Source organism: Heloderma suspectum, chromosome 7 (genome assembly GCF_057233095.1).
Source record: "Heloderma suspectum isolate Gila_16-S chromosome 7, 16-S_ref, whole genome shotgun sequence".
Classification (NCBI taxonomy): Eukaryota; Metazoa; Chordata; class Lepidosauria; order Squamata; family Helodermatidae; genus Heloderma; species Heloderma suspectum.
The window spans coordinates 118,322,447-118,340,128 of record NC_139464.1 but is presented as its reverse complement, the minus strand read 5'-3'; the positions used below and the strand labels follow the sequence as shown (position 1 = coordinate 118,340,128).

General features: G+C 40.8%; 1 protein-coding gene across 8 annotated transcripts in view; it reads left to right on the top strand.

The window, feature by feature from the left end:
* The window catches only part of ARFGAP3 (ARF GTPase activating protein 3), a 51,006-nt gene that overhangs the window by 6,681 nt on the left and 26,643 nt on the right, over positions 1-17,682 (top strand). For 3 of the 8 annotated variants that reach the window (XM_084811206.1, XM_084811212.1, XM_084811207.1), the window contains 7 exons: positions 2,045-2,163; positions 5,354-5,426; positions 6,111-6,242; positions 13,949-14,032; positions 14,927-15,014; positions 15,508-15,567; positions 16,402-16,446. In XM_084811206.1, coding sequence (XP_084667332.1) covers positions 2,045-2,163; positions 5,354-5,426; positions 6,111-6,242; positions 13,949-14,032; positions 14,927-15,014; positions 15,508-15,567; positions 16,402-16,446 — 601 coding nt within the window. Of the gene's footprint in view, positions 1-420; positions 484-2,044; positions 2,164-5,353; positions 5,427-6,110; positions 6,243-13,948; positions 14,033-14,926; positions 15,015-15,507; positions 15,568-16,401; positions 16,447-17,682 lie in introns of all 8 variants that reach the window. The other 5 variants (XM_084811209.1, XM_084811213.1, XM_084811205.1 and 2 more) reach the window with 4 other exon arrangements.

The window sequence follows — 17,682 nt, the reverse complement described above, 5'->3', positions numbered from 1 at the left end:
TATAAAATAGCATATTCATTTCCAGCATGATTCGGAACTATTTCATGTTAATTGATTAATGAACTTGAGCCAAGTTATAATGAATCATGTTTCCAGGATGATGAAGCCATCTTTAAGATGATGAAATTAAAAAGCTGCAGGAAAAACAGATTACAATGCAGGGAGATGGACTAGTTGAAGAGAATTAACTATTTAATGACATCTAAATGTGATTTTTGTGTCCACAAAAACATTGGGTTCTAAGACCAAGGTTATTTTAGAGAAATCATTCTGAGGAGCTATGTGGAGAGAGAAGTAACAGGGAGTATTTGGTATTCAGATGCTCATGTTTATCCACTCAATAGCAGTATCTGTTCAAGACAGTATTTATTTATTTATTTATTTATTTCATTTATACCCCGCCTTTCTCCCTCTCGCAAGGAACTCAAGGCGGCTTACATTATCCTCCTCACCGTTGTATCCTCACAACAACAACCCTGTGAGGTAGGTTGGGCTGAGAGTCTGTGACTGGCCCAAAGTCACCCAGTGAGCTTCCATGGCCAAGTGGGGACTAGAACCCGGATCTCCCGGCTCCCAGTCCGTCACTCTCACCACTACACTACACTGGCTCTCAAGTACATTCTGCTTGTGTTTTGCATATATTGTGGTAGATGCTGTGAAGTCTAATAGTTTAAAGACTAGCACGTATGCTGGGTCACTTTAATGTTGCCTAAAGCATCTGTTTATATGCAGATGTTAGAAACTGGTGGCAGCTGGCAAAATGTGTCAATGTACCCAAGTGAATGTTACAGCTATAAAATAGTATTGATATTTTCTACATGTTCATTCAGAGAAGTCCCTCTGCATTCAATACTCATATTCCCAGCTCAGTGCACATACAGTTGCAGCTGCAGCCATTCTGGGCATGACCATTTTCTGACATGCAACCTAATAAATTGGTAGGCATGTAAAGGCTGAAGCAGGCAAGTGAAAGTCTCTCATCTGCTGGTAAACTAGAAACTGCATCTAGATCATTAACATCTGGCCTTAGCTCAGTTGCTTGAGTAATTTAGAGTTATTTGTTGTGCAGGTACCACACTGCTGTTTTCTGACATGTTGTGGTGAGGATTGTATTGAGTGATAGTTTATGAACAGTCACCCCTAGTAATGGGTACGTGGTGAGGAGAGTTTAGACTTGGTGGCATCTTGGCAAATTCCAGCTCTGTGATTCTGTGAACGTGATAATGATCCCTGTTGTGCAATAATGCAAATTCAGGCTAGGCAGATCATAGTGTGGTTTGCTTGCTTAAAATATTGCTACATTTTAAACACCATTTGAGTTAAAACTTCTTTTTCATTTTTACTTTGCTATTTTTCTTCTTTCCTGCCCCTCCCCTCCCCTGCGCAGCATCATGGTGTGACCAATGGGATTGCTTAGTCCATTGAATCATACTGTGGATTTTCCAAGTTACTTTATGAATCATTTTGCTTAATGCCGTCAGAGGAAATCTAGTGAATGTTAGTACTGAGTACCCTGGCTGCCTAAAATTCTAAAACTGATATGTTTAATACTGGAATTAGTGGTGAATTCCAACATTTCACCTGCTCTTCTACATGGGTTGGTACCAAGAGGTCTGTTTTATTGGCTGGCAATGCACAGAAGCCGCTCTTGGAGGCTGAAGGGGATAGTATTGGTTTTAGCACAGGCTGTTTTGTATATACATATGGAATATTTGGATGTCTTGGATTGGATCCAGACTCTTAGTTAAACTTGAATTTCATTGAAATAAATAGGACGAGTTAGTAATTAACAATTCCTGTTGCTTTTCAGTAGGACCTAAGTTCAGCTAATGTAGTCTGGATCTAACCACTTAAGGATGAAGTTGCAGTGTTGTTGTCTCATTCCCTCCACACACAAATTACAGTAAAATAGTTCTCTTGCCACGTAGTGCAAGTCTTGTTCTTAGAAGCGTTTCCAAATCATGGCTTACAGATGAGAACTAGCATGCTGGATAAACAGTTAAAGAAATGTAATCTTAACAATCAACTTATGGTTGTTTTCTAGGTGTGTTTTGACTGTGGAGCAAAAAATCCAAGCTGGGCAAGCATAACATACGGTGTTTTCCTGTGTATTGACTGCTCAGGGACTCATCGATCACTTGGGGTTCACTTGACTTTCATACGGTAAGCAGTCAGTATGCTGTTCTTTGATTGGGGATATTTTTCTTGTGTTAATGTATTTGTATAATTTTTTTCTTCCATGTTGAAGTAAATGTGATTGCTAGTAAACATTTTGCATCTAGCTCATGTGCCTGGTAACGATTATAGTGCTATTGTGCACTAGTACTAAATAAATGAGAATTCCCTTGTAACATCCATATAATGGTTTGGTCCCAAAGGAGTAGTTTGGATCTAAATATGCCCTCCATTCACAGAAGGGCGCCTTTCGATTCAAACTGAGGTCTATATACCATTTAAACTGGTTTTAGTTGCTCTGGCTTATATTGTTACTGCTCTGTTTTTTGTTTTTAAGTCTTTTGTATGATTTGTTAGCTAGCCTGGAAATAGCAGTTCTGAAGACCAGTGTCTAAATTTTAATAATTATCTATGGTAACAATTGGATTTCTTCAGTCGTAGCATGGAGATAGAGAATTTAAACTGGTTTTAATTTAAATTAAATACTATTTTTGATATAAACAAAGTTGAAGCTCACTTCCATAGCATCTCTTGCATTAATTTTGACTATCTTCAACTTTGTGAATATTCTGTGGAGGCTATGTACGAGAAATCCAGTAAAGAGCAATCATATATCCATTCTTAACATCTAAGACTGTAAAATGGATAAGCTTTGCTCTTTATGCATTGAACATTAAAATAGCTTTCCCAAAGGCTGGGTGATTTTGTTTGACATTCCAGCTCCTGTAAAGTATTTTGCTCATTGTTACTTTACAAGTAACAATGAGCAAGTTGGGAAACTCCCTTAGGGCGCAATCCTATCTAGATAGGTAGGAGGAGCATGGGGGGGATTGTTCCCTCCATGCCTCTCCTGCCCTGCTGTTTTCGGCTGTCTAGCCATGGGGAGGGGGGGCAAGCGGGAGAGGATGCTGCTATATGACACATAAGATGTCGTATAGGCAGATCCGCTCTCCACTCCCCCAGCCCCACCCTTTTTCAGTCGTTCCACGCTCCTTTTGTGAGCGTGGAGGACGGGGCTTCTCCGCGCTGCCTCAGAGGCAGTGCGGACATGGGGGGAGGTCAGTTTTCCGGGAACCAACCTCGGGGCACAGGCTCCGAGGTCGGTTCCTGGAAAACAGCATATCCTATAGCCGTCCAGCCACTGTCTAGCGGCCATAGGATTGCTCCCTCCATGTTCCACGTTATCTGCAGTTTTCTCTTTTGATTTTGGTCTTTTAGGGCTCAAAATGTTTTCAATAGTTCCTCTTACTCTCTTCCAAACATATGATTGAATATCATTTTTTACACCCAATGCCAAAAATATTTGCCACAGATTAAAAATTGGCAAGTATTAAATATCATTCCAAATACCAAGCCTCTGCACGTCTGCTCAGAAATAAGCAGGACAAGTCCACAAAATAAACAGGACTGAATTATTCAGCAGCTTCCTCCCCAGGCCCAGTCTCTTCAGCAGGGAAGAGCTCTTATCTCCAATCAGCAGCTGATTGGAGATAAGAGCTTTATCTGCTGAGTGCTGAGCTTTATCTGCTGAGTGCTTTTACAATGTAAAGGTAATGGAAACAACATCAGTTCAGTTCCCTCTTTACCCAGAGGCTGGTGAAGTTTCAGTTCATGCCATGCAGCAGGCAAATCAGCTCAATTGCTGGCTTAATTATGTTACAAGAAAAAAAGAAAAGATTACCCCCTCTCATCCTTTTTGTCCACCTCCTCTCATCCTTTTTGTCCAGTACCAGAAAGATAAAAAAAACAGTTTCCCAGACAGCCCTTAAAATACCAGGCAGTTAAGAAGAAAACAGGACACCTGGCCACAATAGTGTCTCTGCCTACTAACCCCATAGGGCTCTGCCTTCTGGAACTGTGCAGGTACCAGAATGTTTTATTTCAAGGTTTGACAAGCTTAGGGTACATTAGAGGACTTGTAAGAAGGGAAGGATCTTGTTTCACCTTGCACTGGACTTTTGAGCAGGCAGAAGAGTCTCTCCCACTGCTTCAGCCTCCTCCAAAGTCCAACTGTCCCTTTCCCGCATTCTCTACATGTGCCAGAGGATTTGTGGGAGGGAGAAGGATTAGTGGTGACTACAAGTAATGGCTAGCTGCTAAGCCAAGGCAAAATTATGGAGCCTTGGGGAGGGCTAACTTGATATACCACTTTGCTAAGCAGCAGTGTTGAAGGCAAAGCATTTCGTATTCTCTTTTCTGTCTCGAGATGTCCTGGCCATCCATATAATTTAGTGTTGCCTTGAGTTAAAAGGGATATTACTATGCAGGTTTTACATATGGCTGATTTATTTTGTCTTTTAGCATAGTAGCTAGTTTAAGATATTTGCTCTAAAGCAACAAGTGAGATAAAATCATCCCTATCCCCAGCTTCCGTTGTACTGTCCTATTGTAACAAAGATCTATGGAGGCTACCCAGGCAGCTCAATGTCTTCTGCCTTTCTGATCCTGGCAGGCATCTGGAATAGACCCAAAGAGGTAGGGAGAGGGAATAGAGTGACAGCACCAAAAAGTGGTAGTGGGCCAGAGGAAAGCTGGAGCTGCGTGGATGAGAAGAGCAAAGGGCTTCTTTGGAATATCTGTATTGCTTCATTGTTCACTTGATGGGAAAATGTTTAAACTAATTTGGGGGGGGGGGAACCATACCAAGTCAGTGCACAGTTAAAACATGCTTAAGGGTATTTTCACATGTTATGCAACAACAAATCCAGGTTTACCACTGAGCATATAATTGACAGGTAGCCACTGCCAATCCTGGCTTTGAGAGGAGTTTTGGAATACTCACATTCACACTGTATTGTGAATACTTAAATAATTTTGGCTAGATCTAAAGGAAGTAATATGAGAAGAGATTCAAGTTCAATTGAGGCCCACCCTTAGGTGGAATATTTTTATAATATCTCTAGATTACATGTACAAAGGTATATTTTCCCAAAGGTATTGCCATTGTATTTATCGATTTAAAATACTTATATTTTGCCTTTCTGCCTAACAGCTGGCCTCCAAATTTGTTGACAGTAAAATGAAAATTAATTCATAATAAACAAAGATTCTTTTTAAAGGCAGTGGTAACTTCGAAGGCTTTGTGGGCACAACAGTAAAAAATATCCTCTCTCTGCTGCTTGTGTAGCTGTTTAAATTTTAATGTTAAATGTACTGAATTTTTTTTTTTTTTTGGTAGGTCTACAGAATTAGATTCTAACTGGTCATGGTTTCAACTGAGGTGTATGCAAGTTGGAGGAAATGCTAATGCTGTAAGTTTATATGTTAAAAATTGTTTTCTCCCTGGTTCCCAGAAATCTGTCTCATACCTAGTAGCAGGGCTGTATATGCTGCGGTTTTTGTGAAACACAAAAAAAGTTACACTTCATGCATTTACACATAAATTTCTACCCCACTATTCAGCCCCAGCAGGTTCCCAGAGCAACTAGCAATGAGCTTTTGGGTGCAGAGAGTTCAGCTTTCTGAGAATCTTGGTTTTTTTCCCTTCTTTAAAATCAAGTTTGTATCCCGTATGGATGCAAACATGGGTTTGAACATGTAGCGGAACCTGCTTTCAGCCTTCCTAGTAGAGGGTAAGGCACAAATTGACTGATTTAATTAACTGGTGAAATCTTAGATACATTTGTTTTCCTTTTAGGCGAGGGTGGGCGAAGCAGGCTCCAGACCAAGCCACATTCTTCCGGAGCGATTCCGTGCGGTGTCAGTTCAGTCTGGCGCTGGCTTCATGCCCCCCTTGCCTTCCCTGATCACCCTCACTTTTCTGAGGGTGATCAGGGAGGAGAAGAGGCCTTGCCTGAGGCCTTTGCAGGCCAGATGGGGAGGCCAGGAAGGCTAAATTGGGCCTGCGGGCCGCAGATTTCCCATCTGTGTCTTAGGGGAACAAATCCATGCACAACTAAACACACACGCACATATGCTGTCTATTTCTTTTGCAGTCTGCATTTTTTCATCAATATGGTTGCACAACAAGTGACACCAATGCGAAGTACAGCAGTCGTGCTGCTCAACTTTACAGGGAAAAGATTAAATCTCTCGCAGCTCAGGCAACACGGAAGTATGGTACTGATGTAAGTGAACTGCACTCTACAACATTCATGGATTTTTGTTTGTTCTGTTCCTAGATCAATGTTGTATTTCTAGTCAGTTTAACTTTTATAAAATGTGCGAGTAACAAATCACACAGCATTCAGATGTATCTAGTTATGTTAATTGCATGCAGTTAATCTGGAAAGATAAAAAAAAATGCTGTATCGGAACTAATGAATTATATTTCAAGTGTGCCAAGCACTTAATAGTCTTAAGTGATTACTATAAGGAATTGGCAGAAGGATTACTGTGTTTTGAATGAAATGAAATATTTTTGACCCCAACTGCCAACATGTGATCTTGCCTTGCTATACCAAGTACAACCTTGTTCACCAAAAAGTTACACAAGAGTTGCCAGAGTGTGTTGGTGGTGCTATATAAGAAAAAAAAAAATCACCTACACGATCGGAAGAGGTTTAATAGGCAAACTTGAATGTTATCTGTTGATGAATGGCCATATATCAAAATACTGATTTCTTTTGAATTAATATAAATAATTTTTAAGAGATACTACCAGCAGTATCTCATGCTTTAATAGTCAAACATTTTACAAATAGATACAAGATTTTTTGGAAATGTGTATATATTGGAAATGTGACAAGATCAAGACATTCTGGAAGTTGGTGTATATTTATAATATATATGAATAAGTGGGAAATAAATGTACCAATGACATTAGAGTTATGATCACGTACTGTTTTGAAAAGAAGTGTTCATCAGTTTTACACCTTTGCGATATCTGAATGCGTTCTCAGGGTGTTATATATGCCTATATTACTTAAAATATCTTACTTTATACAAGCTGCGAGGGGGGAATTTTATTCAAGAAAATCGTTTTTGTTCAGAGGTGATTTGCAATCTACTATGTTTTGGAATGAACATTGAAGATGTGTTTTTCTTCCTGATCTTTCTTCTTGTATTCTGTTTTATATGAGCGGAAATATATACATTCAGGTTAAATACTGTTTGTGAGTCTTGTATTCCTAATGGGTTGGATTCAGATTTGCTTTTCTTTGAAAAGAAGGGCTCCTCCAGTTGGGAAGGCTCTAAGGCTCCCGGCTGGAGGGAAGGGGACATTGTTCTACCTCCCCCCTGTGGTCCTCTGCATCACCTCCCACAGTGTTCTAGAGGGTCTCCAAGCCCTTCAGAGAAGCTTTTTGGGAGATTTAGGGAGCTGCAGGAAAAAGAAGGAATTGGCAAAAATTGGCACCCTTCTTCTGCCTGTGGAAGCATCCAGTTAGCAGAGTTGTACTCCTGGCGAGTCTGTACCCAACCCAGTATTTGTAACATTGTATAAGTTTTGGTTTTGTAGTTTTCAAATTTTGTATATTTATAAAGTAAAACACAGACCTGTGCACAGTTTAGGGTTTGGGTAGGCAAGTTTTTATGACACATTGCGAGAAATGAACTGATTCTTACTTCCCTCAATGGCTTAATAGATAGGTAGGTTTGATAATCTGATCTTTGTGTCTTTAGTAGATAATTTATTTTCCTTTAATTTGAGAAATGTTGCAGAGAATTTATACTTCATAGTACTAATAGGTTGATATGGAAACAAACTTATTAGCAGTAGAAGTGGCAGAAAAGAAGTGCCAGCAAAATGTTAAAAATACGCAAGCAACTTTCCTTGCTGCTTAGCAGTTATTTGTTTCATACATCTTTACAAAAAACACGCTACAGAATGTAATTACTCTTCCCAGTTAACTGATGAAAAACTGAAGGAAATTGTTAGGCATTTACTCTAAAAGCTAGGCCTATTTTTGAAAAACTGACTTGGTTGTTCTTTGGGAGCAGTGGGCTGCATCTGCTATATCAGCCCTTGCCAGCATGGCGCCATCCAGATGTGTTGGATTATCATTCCCATCACTCCCAACAGCATGACCAGTGGCCCTGCTGGCTGGTGATGATGAGAGTTGTTGTTCAGCATATCTGTTGGGTGCCATGTTGGGGGAGCTTGTAGTATACCAGTGAGTTTTTTATTCACCACTAATGAGACAAAAGCAAGTCGAAGTCCCTTTCCTACAACCATACGCAATATATACCTTGGTAACCTATGTGTTTATTGAGTTGTTAATAGTCAAAAACTGTTCCCCAGTTTCTGCTGAGAATATTAATATCCCTGTGTTTTCCAGCATTCCTAATATTAGTTGATTATGTGCTAAATGTATTGCATCAGTTCGTCCTAGTCTGGTGTTTGGTTTGCCTTTCTGGCTCTTGCCAAACTGGTTTTAGCTGTCAACAAATACATTTGTGATGTCTTCTTTTTCCAGTTTTCTTCAAACAATTCCAATAGCATAATTACTAGTTATTTCCCAAGCCAGGAAGAGTAATCCTAAGTGGAGTCAGAAGAGGGAGCGATGTAACAGATGTACTACCACATCTGAAGTCCTTCCGGTTCATGTTGACCAGGGCAGAAGAATCAAGGTTTTCAGGCTGGCAGATATTTTCATTTTTAATTCCCCTCCCCATTGAAGACAGTAAGAGTGGGGAGCTAGCTACATTGAGGTACTCAGATCAGGCCTCTATCAGGGGCATGGAATGGGTTTGTCTCCTGGAGATCCAAAGCTGGCTCTGACTCTTGATGTTACTAGTTCTGACCTTCTCAATTTCCTCTTAATCTGACCTATGCTGCTCATATTTTAGTCTTATAGCAAATTATTTAGTACCTCATATATAAATACTCAAAAACAGCCTGCTACTTTTTGTAAAAGTCAATTAAGGGCCCACTCCTATGTACATTTAGACAGGAAAAAAGGCCTATAACTCACAACATGCCCCAGCCAGCCATGCTGGCTGGTATATGCTGGGAGTTGTAGGCTTTTTTCCTGTCTAAACATGCATAGGATTGCACCTTTAAATGTAATATTTTTTCTCATCACATCCATGTACTTACAGGACAATCCTATACATGTTTACTCAGAAGTAAGCCTCACTACATTCAGTGGGGCTTATTCCCTAGTGAGTTGTTTAGGATTGTAGCCTTAGACTGTTTTGTTCTCTCAGAATAAATAAACCCCATCTTTGTCTGAAATGAGAATTTTTTTTTTATAAAGTGTTGACAGGTTAATAAATAAAATCTGATATTTTCCCAAAATATCAAAATTTGACCAGGTACTAGCATCTCCCTCTTTTACCTTTCAGTGCATGATGGCAATGGAACAAAGTTGTTCCAGACTTGTACCATAAGGAGTCTGTCTCCTCATCAGTCCATGACAGTATCCATGGCACTTGTGTAGCCTTGTAACACAGAGCAGTATTTGGAAGACTTTCTCTTGTGAAGTCTTATAATGCTTACTGTAGATTTTTTCTGCATCAGATAACCTCACCTAATCCTCTGCGTATTTCAGAGTATGGATTTAGTCAGGAATAAGGGAATTGTGTTAAACAAAAATAACTGTCTCTCTGAATTATTAGACGGGCAGTCCTGTGAAAACCATGAATTCCAATAGTTTCCAATGTTCATTCATTCGCTTTAACTGATGTTATTCAAAACAGCGTCTTCAGAACTCGGATAAATATGTACCAAGATATTTAACTGTTTTTAGAGCATTTTGTTGTTGTTCAGTCATTAAGTTGTGTCCGACTCTTCGTGACCCCATGGACCATAGCATGCCAGGCCTTCCTGTCCTCCGCTCTCTCCCGGAGTGCGCTCAAGTTCATATTCATTGCATCGGTGATGCTATCTAGCCATCTCATCCTCTGCCGTCCCCTTCTCCTTTTGCCTTCAAAAAATCTTTCCCAGCATCAGGGTCTTTTCCAGGGAGTTTTCTCTTCGCATTAGGTGGCCAAAATATTTGAGCTTCAGCTTCAGTCTCTGTCCTTCCAATGAGCACTCAGGGTTGATTTCCTTTAGGATGGACTGATTTGACCTCCTTGCAGTCCAGGGGACTCGTAAGAGTCTCCTCCAGCACCACAGTTCGAAAGCATCAATTCTTCTGCGCTCAGCATTCTTTATAGTCCAGCTCTCACCACCATACGTTACTACTGGGAAAACCATAGCTTTGATTATACGGACCTTTGTTGGCAAGGTGATGTCTCTTCTTACTGTGCTGTCTAGGATTGCCATAGCTTTCCTCCCCAGGAGCAAGCATCTTTTAATTTCATGGCTACAGTCACCATATGCAGTGATCTTGGAGCCCAAGAAAATAACATCTGTTACTGTTTCCATTTCTTCCCCTTCTGTATGCCAGGAAGTGATGGGGCCAGATGCCATGATCTTAGTTTTTTTAATGTTGAGTTTCAGACCAGCTTTTGCACTCTCCTCTTTCACCCTCAACAAGAGGCTCTTTAGATCCTCTTCTCTTTCTGCCATTAGGGTGGTATCGTCTGCATATCTGAGGTTGTTGATAATTCTCCCGGCAATCTTAATTCCAACCTGTGATTCATCCAACCATAAATTAAATAAGCAGGGCCGCAATATACAGCCTTGTCGTACTCCTTTCCCAATTTTGAACCAATCGGTTGTTCCATGTCTGGTTCTTACTGTTGCTTCTTGACCCTTCTTGACCACACAATCAAAGGCTGTAGTGTAGTCAATGAAGCAGAAATAGACACTTTTCTGGAATTCTCTTGCTTTCTCCATGATCCATCGAATGTCGGCGATTTGATCTCTAGTTCCTCTGCCTCTTCGAAACCCAGCTTGTACTTCCGGTAGTTTTCGGTTCACATACTGCTGAAGCCTAGCTTGTAGGATTTTGAGCATCACCTTGCTGGCATGTGAAATGAGCGCAATTGTACGGTAGTTTGAAGACTCTTTGGCATTGCCCTTCTTTGGAATTGGAATGTAAACTGACCTTTCCCAGTCTTGTGGCCACTGTTGAGTGTTCCAAATGTGTTGGCATATTGAGTGCAGCACTTTAACAGCATCATCTTTTAGGATTTTAAATAGTTCAGCTGCAATACTGTCATCTCTGCTAGCTTTGTTGTTAGTAATGCTACCTAAGGCCCACTTGACTTCACTCTCTAGGATGTCCGGCTCAAGTTCAGTGACCGCACTATTGTGGCTATCAGGGACATTAAGATCTTTCCTGTATAGTTCTTCTGTGTATTCTTTCCACCTCTTCTTAATCTCATCTGCTTCTGTTAGGTCCCTGCCTTCTTTGTCCTTTATCATGCCCGTCTTTGCACAAAACGTTCCCTTGAGATCTCCGATTTTCTTGAAGAGATCTCTAGTCTTTCCCATTCTATTGTTTTCCTCGATTTCTTTACATTGTTCATTTAAGAAGGCCTTCTTGTCTCCTTGCTATTCTCTGGAACTCTGCATTCAGTTGGATATATCTTCCCCTTTCTCCCTTGCTTTTTGCTTCCCTTCTTTCCTCATCTCCTTGTAAAGCCTCATCAGACAGCCACTTGGCTTTCTTGCATTTCTTTTTTTGGGGGATGGATTGAGTTGCTGCCTCCTGAACAATGTTACGGACCTCCGCCCATAGTTCCTCAGGCACTCTGTCTATCAGGTCTAATCCCTTAGATCTATTCCTCACCTCCGCTGTATATTCATAAGGGATATGGTTTAGGTCATACCTGAATGGTTTAGTGGTTTTCCCTACGTTCTTCAATGTAAGCCAATTTTCAACAAGAAGCTCATGATCTGAGCCACAGTCAGCTCCAAGTCTTGTTTTTACTGACTGTATAGAGCTTCTCCAACTTTGGCTGCAAAGGACATAATCAGTCTGATTTCGATATTGACCATCTGGTGATGTCCATGTGTAGAGTCGCCTCTTGTGCTGTTGGAAAAGAGTGTTTGCTATGATCAGCGTGTTCTCTTGGCAAAACTCTATTAGCCTTTGTCCTGCTTCATTTTGTACACCAAGGCCATGCTTGCCTGTTGTCCCAGTGATTTCTTGATTTCCTACTTTAGCATTCCAATCTGCTATGATGAAAGGGACATCTTTTTTTGGTGTTAGTTCTAGAAGGTGTTGTAGGTCTTCATCGAACCGATCAACCTCAGCTTCTTCGGCCTCAGTGGTTGGGGCATAGACTTGAATTACTGTGATGTTGAATGGTTTGCCTTGGATTCGTACTGAGATCATTCTATCGTTTTTGAGATTGTACCCCAGTACTGCTTTTCCCACCCTTTTGTTGACTATGGAGTGCTACTCCATTTCTTCTAAGGGATTCTTGTCCACAGTAGTAGATATGATGGTCACCTGAATTAAATTCGCCCTTGCTTGTCCATTTTAGTTCGCTGATTCCCAAGATGTCGATGTTCAATCTTGCCATCTCATGTTTGACCACTTCCAGCTTACCTTGATTCATTGACCTTACATTCCAGGTTCCTAAACAATATTGTTCTTTACAGCATCGGATTTTCTTTTCACCACCAGACACATCCACAGCTGAGTGACCTTTCGGCTTTGGCCCAGCCGCTTCATTCTTTCTGGCGCTACTTGGAAATACCCTCTGCTCTTCCCCAGTAGTATATTGGACACCTTCCGACTTGAGGGTCTCATCTTCTGGCATCATCTCTTTTAGCCTTGTGATACGTTCCATGGGTCTTTCTTGGCAAGAATACTGGAGTAGGTTGCCATTTCCTTCTCCAGTGGACACATTTTGTCAGAACTCTCCGCCATGACCCGTCCGTCTTGGGTGGCCCTGTACGGCATAGCTTGTGGCTTCACTGAGTTACGCAAGCCCCTTCGCCACTAAATTTACCATCTACTCTATCATTTTTTAATTCCTGCTTTAGAACTACACTAAAATACAGGTCTTTTAATTTACAAATATATTTCTGTATACCTAGGGATTCTCGAAGTACACAGAATCCATTGCTTTATTTTTGGGTTGCCTTGTGTCATTCCCAAACTCAGAGTGAACTTCTGTGCCCATTACATACAACAGTGATGTTGACTGAATTCTGTTTTGAAGACTGCTAGATTAAATATTGCTTAGTGCTTACCATTGCTTCATTTAAGCATATGAATGCCAGTACAGATTGTCTGCAGTTTAGCAACTGCAGTAAAATGCTACACAAGTCATAAGAATATAACTGCTTATCTTAATTGTCTCTGTTCCAACCTTTCTAATAGTTTTTACATTGCTGTGTATCTGTACTGCACCAGCTGCACTGGTTACTGGTGTGTTTCCAAGCCCAACTTAAAGTGCTAGTTTTGACCTTTAAAGCCTTAAACAATTTGGGACCAAGTTACCTTCACTCATATCAGCCTACCCATACTTTAAGATCAGAAAGAGAGGCCCTTTTCATTTGCCCACCCAAGAGAGCAGTTAGGTGGATGACCACACGTGAGAGGGCTTTCTCTGCAGTGGCCCCACAACTTTGGAACAAGTCCACTTTGCACTGTCAGTGCAGACTTTAAGACAGCCTTGAAAACATGCTATTTTACCTTGGCTTTCTCGTAATATATATGACTGCTGCTGTTGTTGCTGCCGGTTTTATTGTTGGCTTTTATTGTTTTTATTAGTATTTTACTGTCTTTATGTTTTTATCATTTTTAACATTTGAACTGTTTTTATGTATTTTATTGCTGCGATATACCTTGGGAGGCCTTCTGTCCTTAAAGGTGGCCAAGAAATATTTTAAATAAATAAATAATTGGGTTTGGTCTAGACCTGTGTAATTACACAGGGATATTTATTGTCTTTTTGAAAATTCTTGTATGTACTACTGATTATGCCTCAAGCATACGATATTGAGGGAACATCCTGAGATGACCTGCTGTGTTTGTTCTAGCTGTGGATAGATGGCTGTGGAGCCCCTCCTCTGTCACCTCAAGAAAAAGAGGAAGACTTCTTTGCATCTCACGTTTCTCCTCGGGTATAGAATAAGTTGAATTTTGCTTCTTAAGTCTGTAGTATTTCTCAAGTGGCAAACTCTCATTGCTAGCTGTGGCCCATGCATGGGTGTGCACTAAACCCATCTACCATCACAAGAGCACTGAGGATCCATGCTTTTCTTGCCTGCCACCTCTCAGGGTGATGAGGATCGGGACTATTCACATAGCACAGGCAGTGCACCGTTGTGCTGTGCAGTGGCCTGTACAGGCATTAGCTTGATCTGTCCAGCAACAGGGTAAATGAAGTAACCCATTTGAGCAGGCACAGTGTTGCGGTACCTGCAGTCACTAATTGTCGTAGCCGACGAGTTCCCAGTCCCCGAGTTCCCACTTGCACTGGTGGCAGGAAGAGAATCGCACACCCTCTGTTCAGGCCTAATTGCTCAATCGAGGAGTTGCATTACATATTAAATGTGAAAATGTCACTTTTTATCAGTCTTGTAACAATCACTGCTTTGAATTATTATTTAGTCAGAATATAACTGTGATCAAATGCACCATGAGTTATGTCGCTTTTAATCTTTCTAATGAGGTTGTTGAGTCTAAGAAGTGGCAGATAAGCTAACTTTATGTACTGTAAGCTAATAGTAAAATATAGTGTTGCAAGTAATGGAATAACTGTTTGGGTCCTTTTGTAACTGGAACCTAATCTTTCTTACTACTTTTGTGCAATATATGATTCTTCATTTTCCTTACTGAGAGAGATACTGTGAGAAAGTAGAATTATGACATCTTAGCTACCTAATATGTTATTGGCTCTATAGATCAAACAACAGCATGAATATTGAGATTAGCAGTGCCTTAGGTAGTTCTGTTTTTAGTTGCTTTGAGCTTACTCCAGATAGGCACTAGTAACTAGTTTTTCGTTTTTACAGGTTATTAACACAGAGTGGGAGTCAGCACACCAGGATACAATTACTCTAAAACAGAGTTCTTCAGAAAATGATTCAGAAAGCAGAGAAGGTATAGTTTGTCACTTGAAAAATCTGTTTGAAACTGCTGACATAGTGCATATAAAACTAAACACTCTTGGGTCTCACTGATTTTTGTGTTCTTAGTTTTTATTATATTGTTACGTATGTGATAGCAATAGATGCTATATAGTAGGGAGTTGTATTTCAAAGTTGATAATATACACAAAGGGACTGGTTTATACTGCTTCTAAAAATGTCTGCTTCAACATGACTCTATCCATTGATAAAAGCATACCAAAACTTGCACGTTGTAATCAGTTTACGTCTATGCAGACTTTCAGTATGGCTGGTAAGTACAATATACTTGTTTATCAGCACAGTTTATACTTGTTTTTAAAAGGTGGGAAAAGGAACGGGCTAGGAAAGCACAAAGTCAAGTGGCTGTGTGGGGTGGGGGGAGCTGAGAACGGTCTCTCTAGGAATACAGTTTCAAAAATCCTTCTAATATGCACTTTTTGTCCTTGATGTTTTTGTATTTCTAGAAGAACCTGAACATGGACCAAGTGTTGATTGCCTTAGTGTGTCACCACAAGCTTCATTAGGTAATCAGTCAAAAATGGAAATAGAAGACCCATATATTTTAATGTGTTCACGTCTAAAAATATATTTGCATGGGAGAATCGGTGCAAATTTTGCACTGATTGCTGAATTTTCAGCAGAAACATTCCAGCCCACAGAACATCCAATTTTGACAGTGGCATAACTTGAAAAATGCTTGTGGGGTAGGTTTGTATGTCACTGCTACAGCTTTTTACCACTACATGTGTTTCACATAGCTTTCCCAGACATGACTTTGTAGTAACCGCAGTTCTTTAGAATGGTGTTTTTTTTACCAACTTGTGTTTCCTCCCATAACGTCTGACCTATGTGACCCTGAGTCTCTTTGAGCATCTGATGACTGGCACCACATGGTGGAAGCACAGTATCTAGATATGCTCTCAGCACAATTGCAATGCAACCAAATGTGCCCTTTCACTAAAACAGTGATATTGGGCCTCATTCCTGGAGCTTCTTCTCATTTGATGTGGTGCAGCCCTCCTGGGACTGTACCAATTAGAATGCAAGTGCGGGATTGCATTTTTGAATGCTCCCCCACATCAAAAAACAACCCTCACTGCCCAGAGACATGCTGTTTTGACACAGGCATGGTGTCTATAACATGGGGGAGCTTATGCATGCAATTTTCTCCGTCCCCATTCTGAAATGGTACAGTTCCTGGGGGTCAGTACTATGTTGTTGCTTTAATTGTGTAGGTTGGTCCTTAGGGTCAGGTAGCCGCCACCTCATAAATACAGCTGTTTATTTAAAACATTAACCTTTTTGGTTACTAACTTTTTGGTTAGTGATGTATGTTTGTTTTTTATCTCTTATTTTAGCCAACTCGGACAATGTAAATGCTTCGGGCACCGCACCTAGCAAAGGTGACTGTGGACGTTTTAGATATCCTGTTTCGCTGCTTCATTTTCCACATTTAGTACGTCTGTGGAATATAGAGCCTTATAACAGTTTTGTTGGTTTGCAACATCAGTTTAAGCAAATAATCTTTCACTAACCATTTAAACTGTCTGAAATGCTTTTAACGTTTTTCCAGCTTTGTTTTTGAATCTAATTTTTCCATATTTTATTAAAAATCTCTTAATAGTATCTTAAGTATAGTATATCTCTTAAAAATCTCTTAAATAAATACAACTTTATTTAATAAATTAGCATTTAATACGTTTATTTAATACTTCAGTATTTACGTCCTTAGGGGAGCAATCCTGTGGCCCCTAGGGAGCTTCTGAGGAGCCATAGGATAGTTCCGATTCCCTGATCCGAGGTCGGAAACGGCGATCCGACCTCTGTGGGAGGAATTGCGGTTCCAGTCCCCCTCTCCTTCACAGCCAGCACAGGAAGAACCATGCTGGCTGGCCTCCAAGGTCAGGAACTCAACATCAGAGAGGGGGGAAAGGCAACGTTTTAGTGGGTGGAGAGGAGAGTGGAGAGGCCAGGATACAAGCGATCCTGAGGCCTCTCCAGCCTCTTCTCTTCCCACTCTAAAATGCCCCAGCTAGACAGGCAAAAAAGCCTGTCTAGCAAAAAAAATGCAGGGCAGGAGGATGGGGAGGCAAAGATCGCCTCTGCTGCTTCTCCCACCCTGAATATGATGCTCGTAAGCCTCCAGGCTCGGGGGCTTACGATCACCAGGAGCGCAACCCATAGGACTGCAGCCTAAGCTGGCTTTGATCTGGAGACCCTCTCACACAGAAGGACTGTATGCGAATGCAAGTGAATCTGGATCATCTTACCTTTATTCACCAAACAGACAATGACCCCTTTCAGCTCTGCTAAGGCTGAATGCCTGCTGAGGTGGGGAAGGATAAGGATCTGAAGCTGAGATAAGCTTCAGCAGTGTATACCCAGAGTGCAATGGCAGTCTTGAGGTGCTTTGTGGATTTCTCCCTCCTACAGCACACATCAGCATGCAGAATCTGATCCCTGAGGTTGATCCAGTCATAGGTAAACTGTGCTGATAAGGGTTAATTGTGTATAATTATTGTGTATATTATAATACACAATAATTATAATATATTATGTTGTTGTTGTTCAGTCGTTTAGTCGTGTCCGACTCTTCGTGACCCCATGGACCATAGCACGCCAGGCCTTCCTGTCCTGCG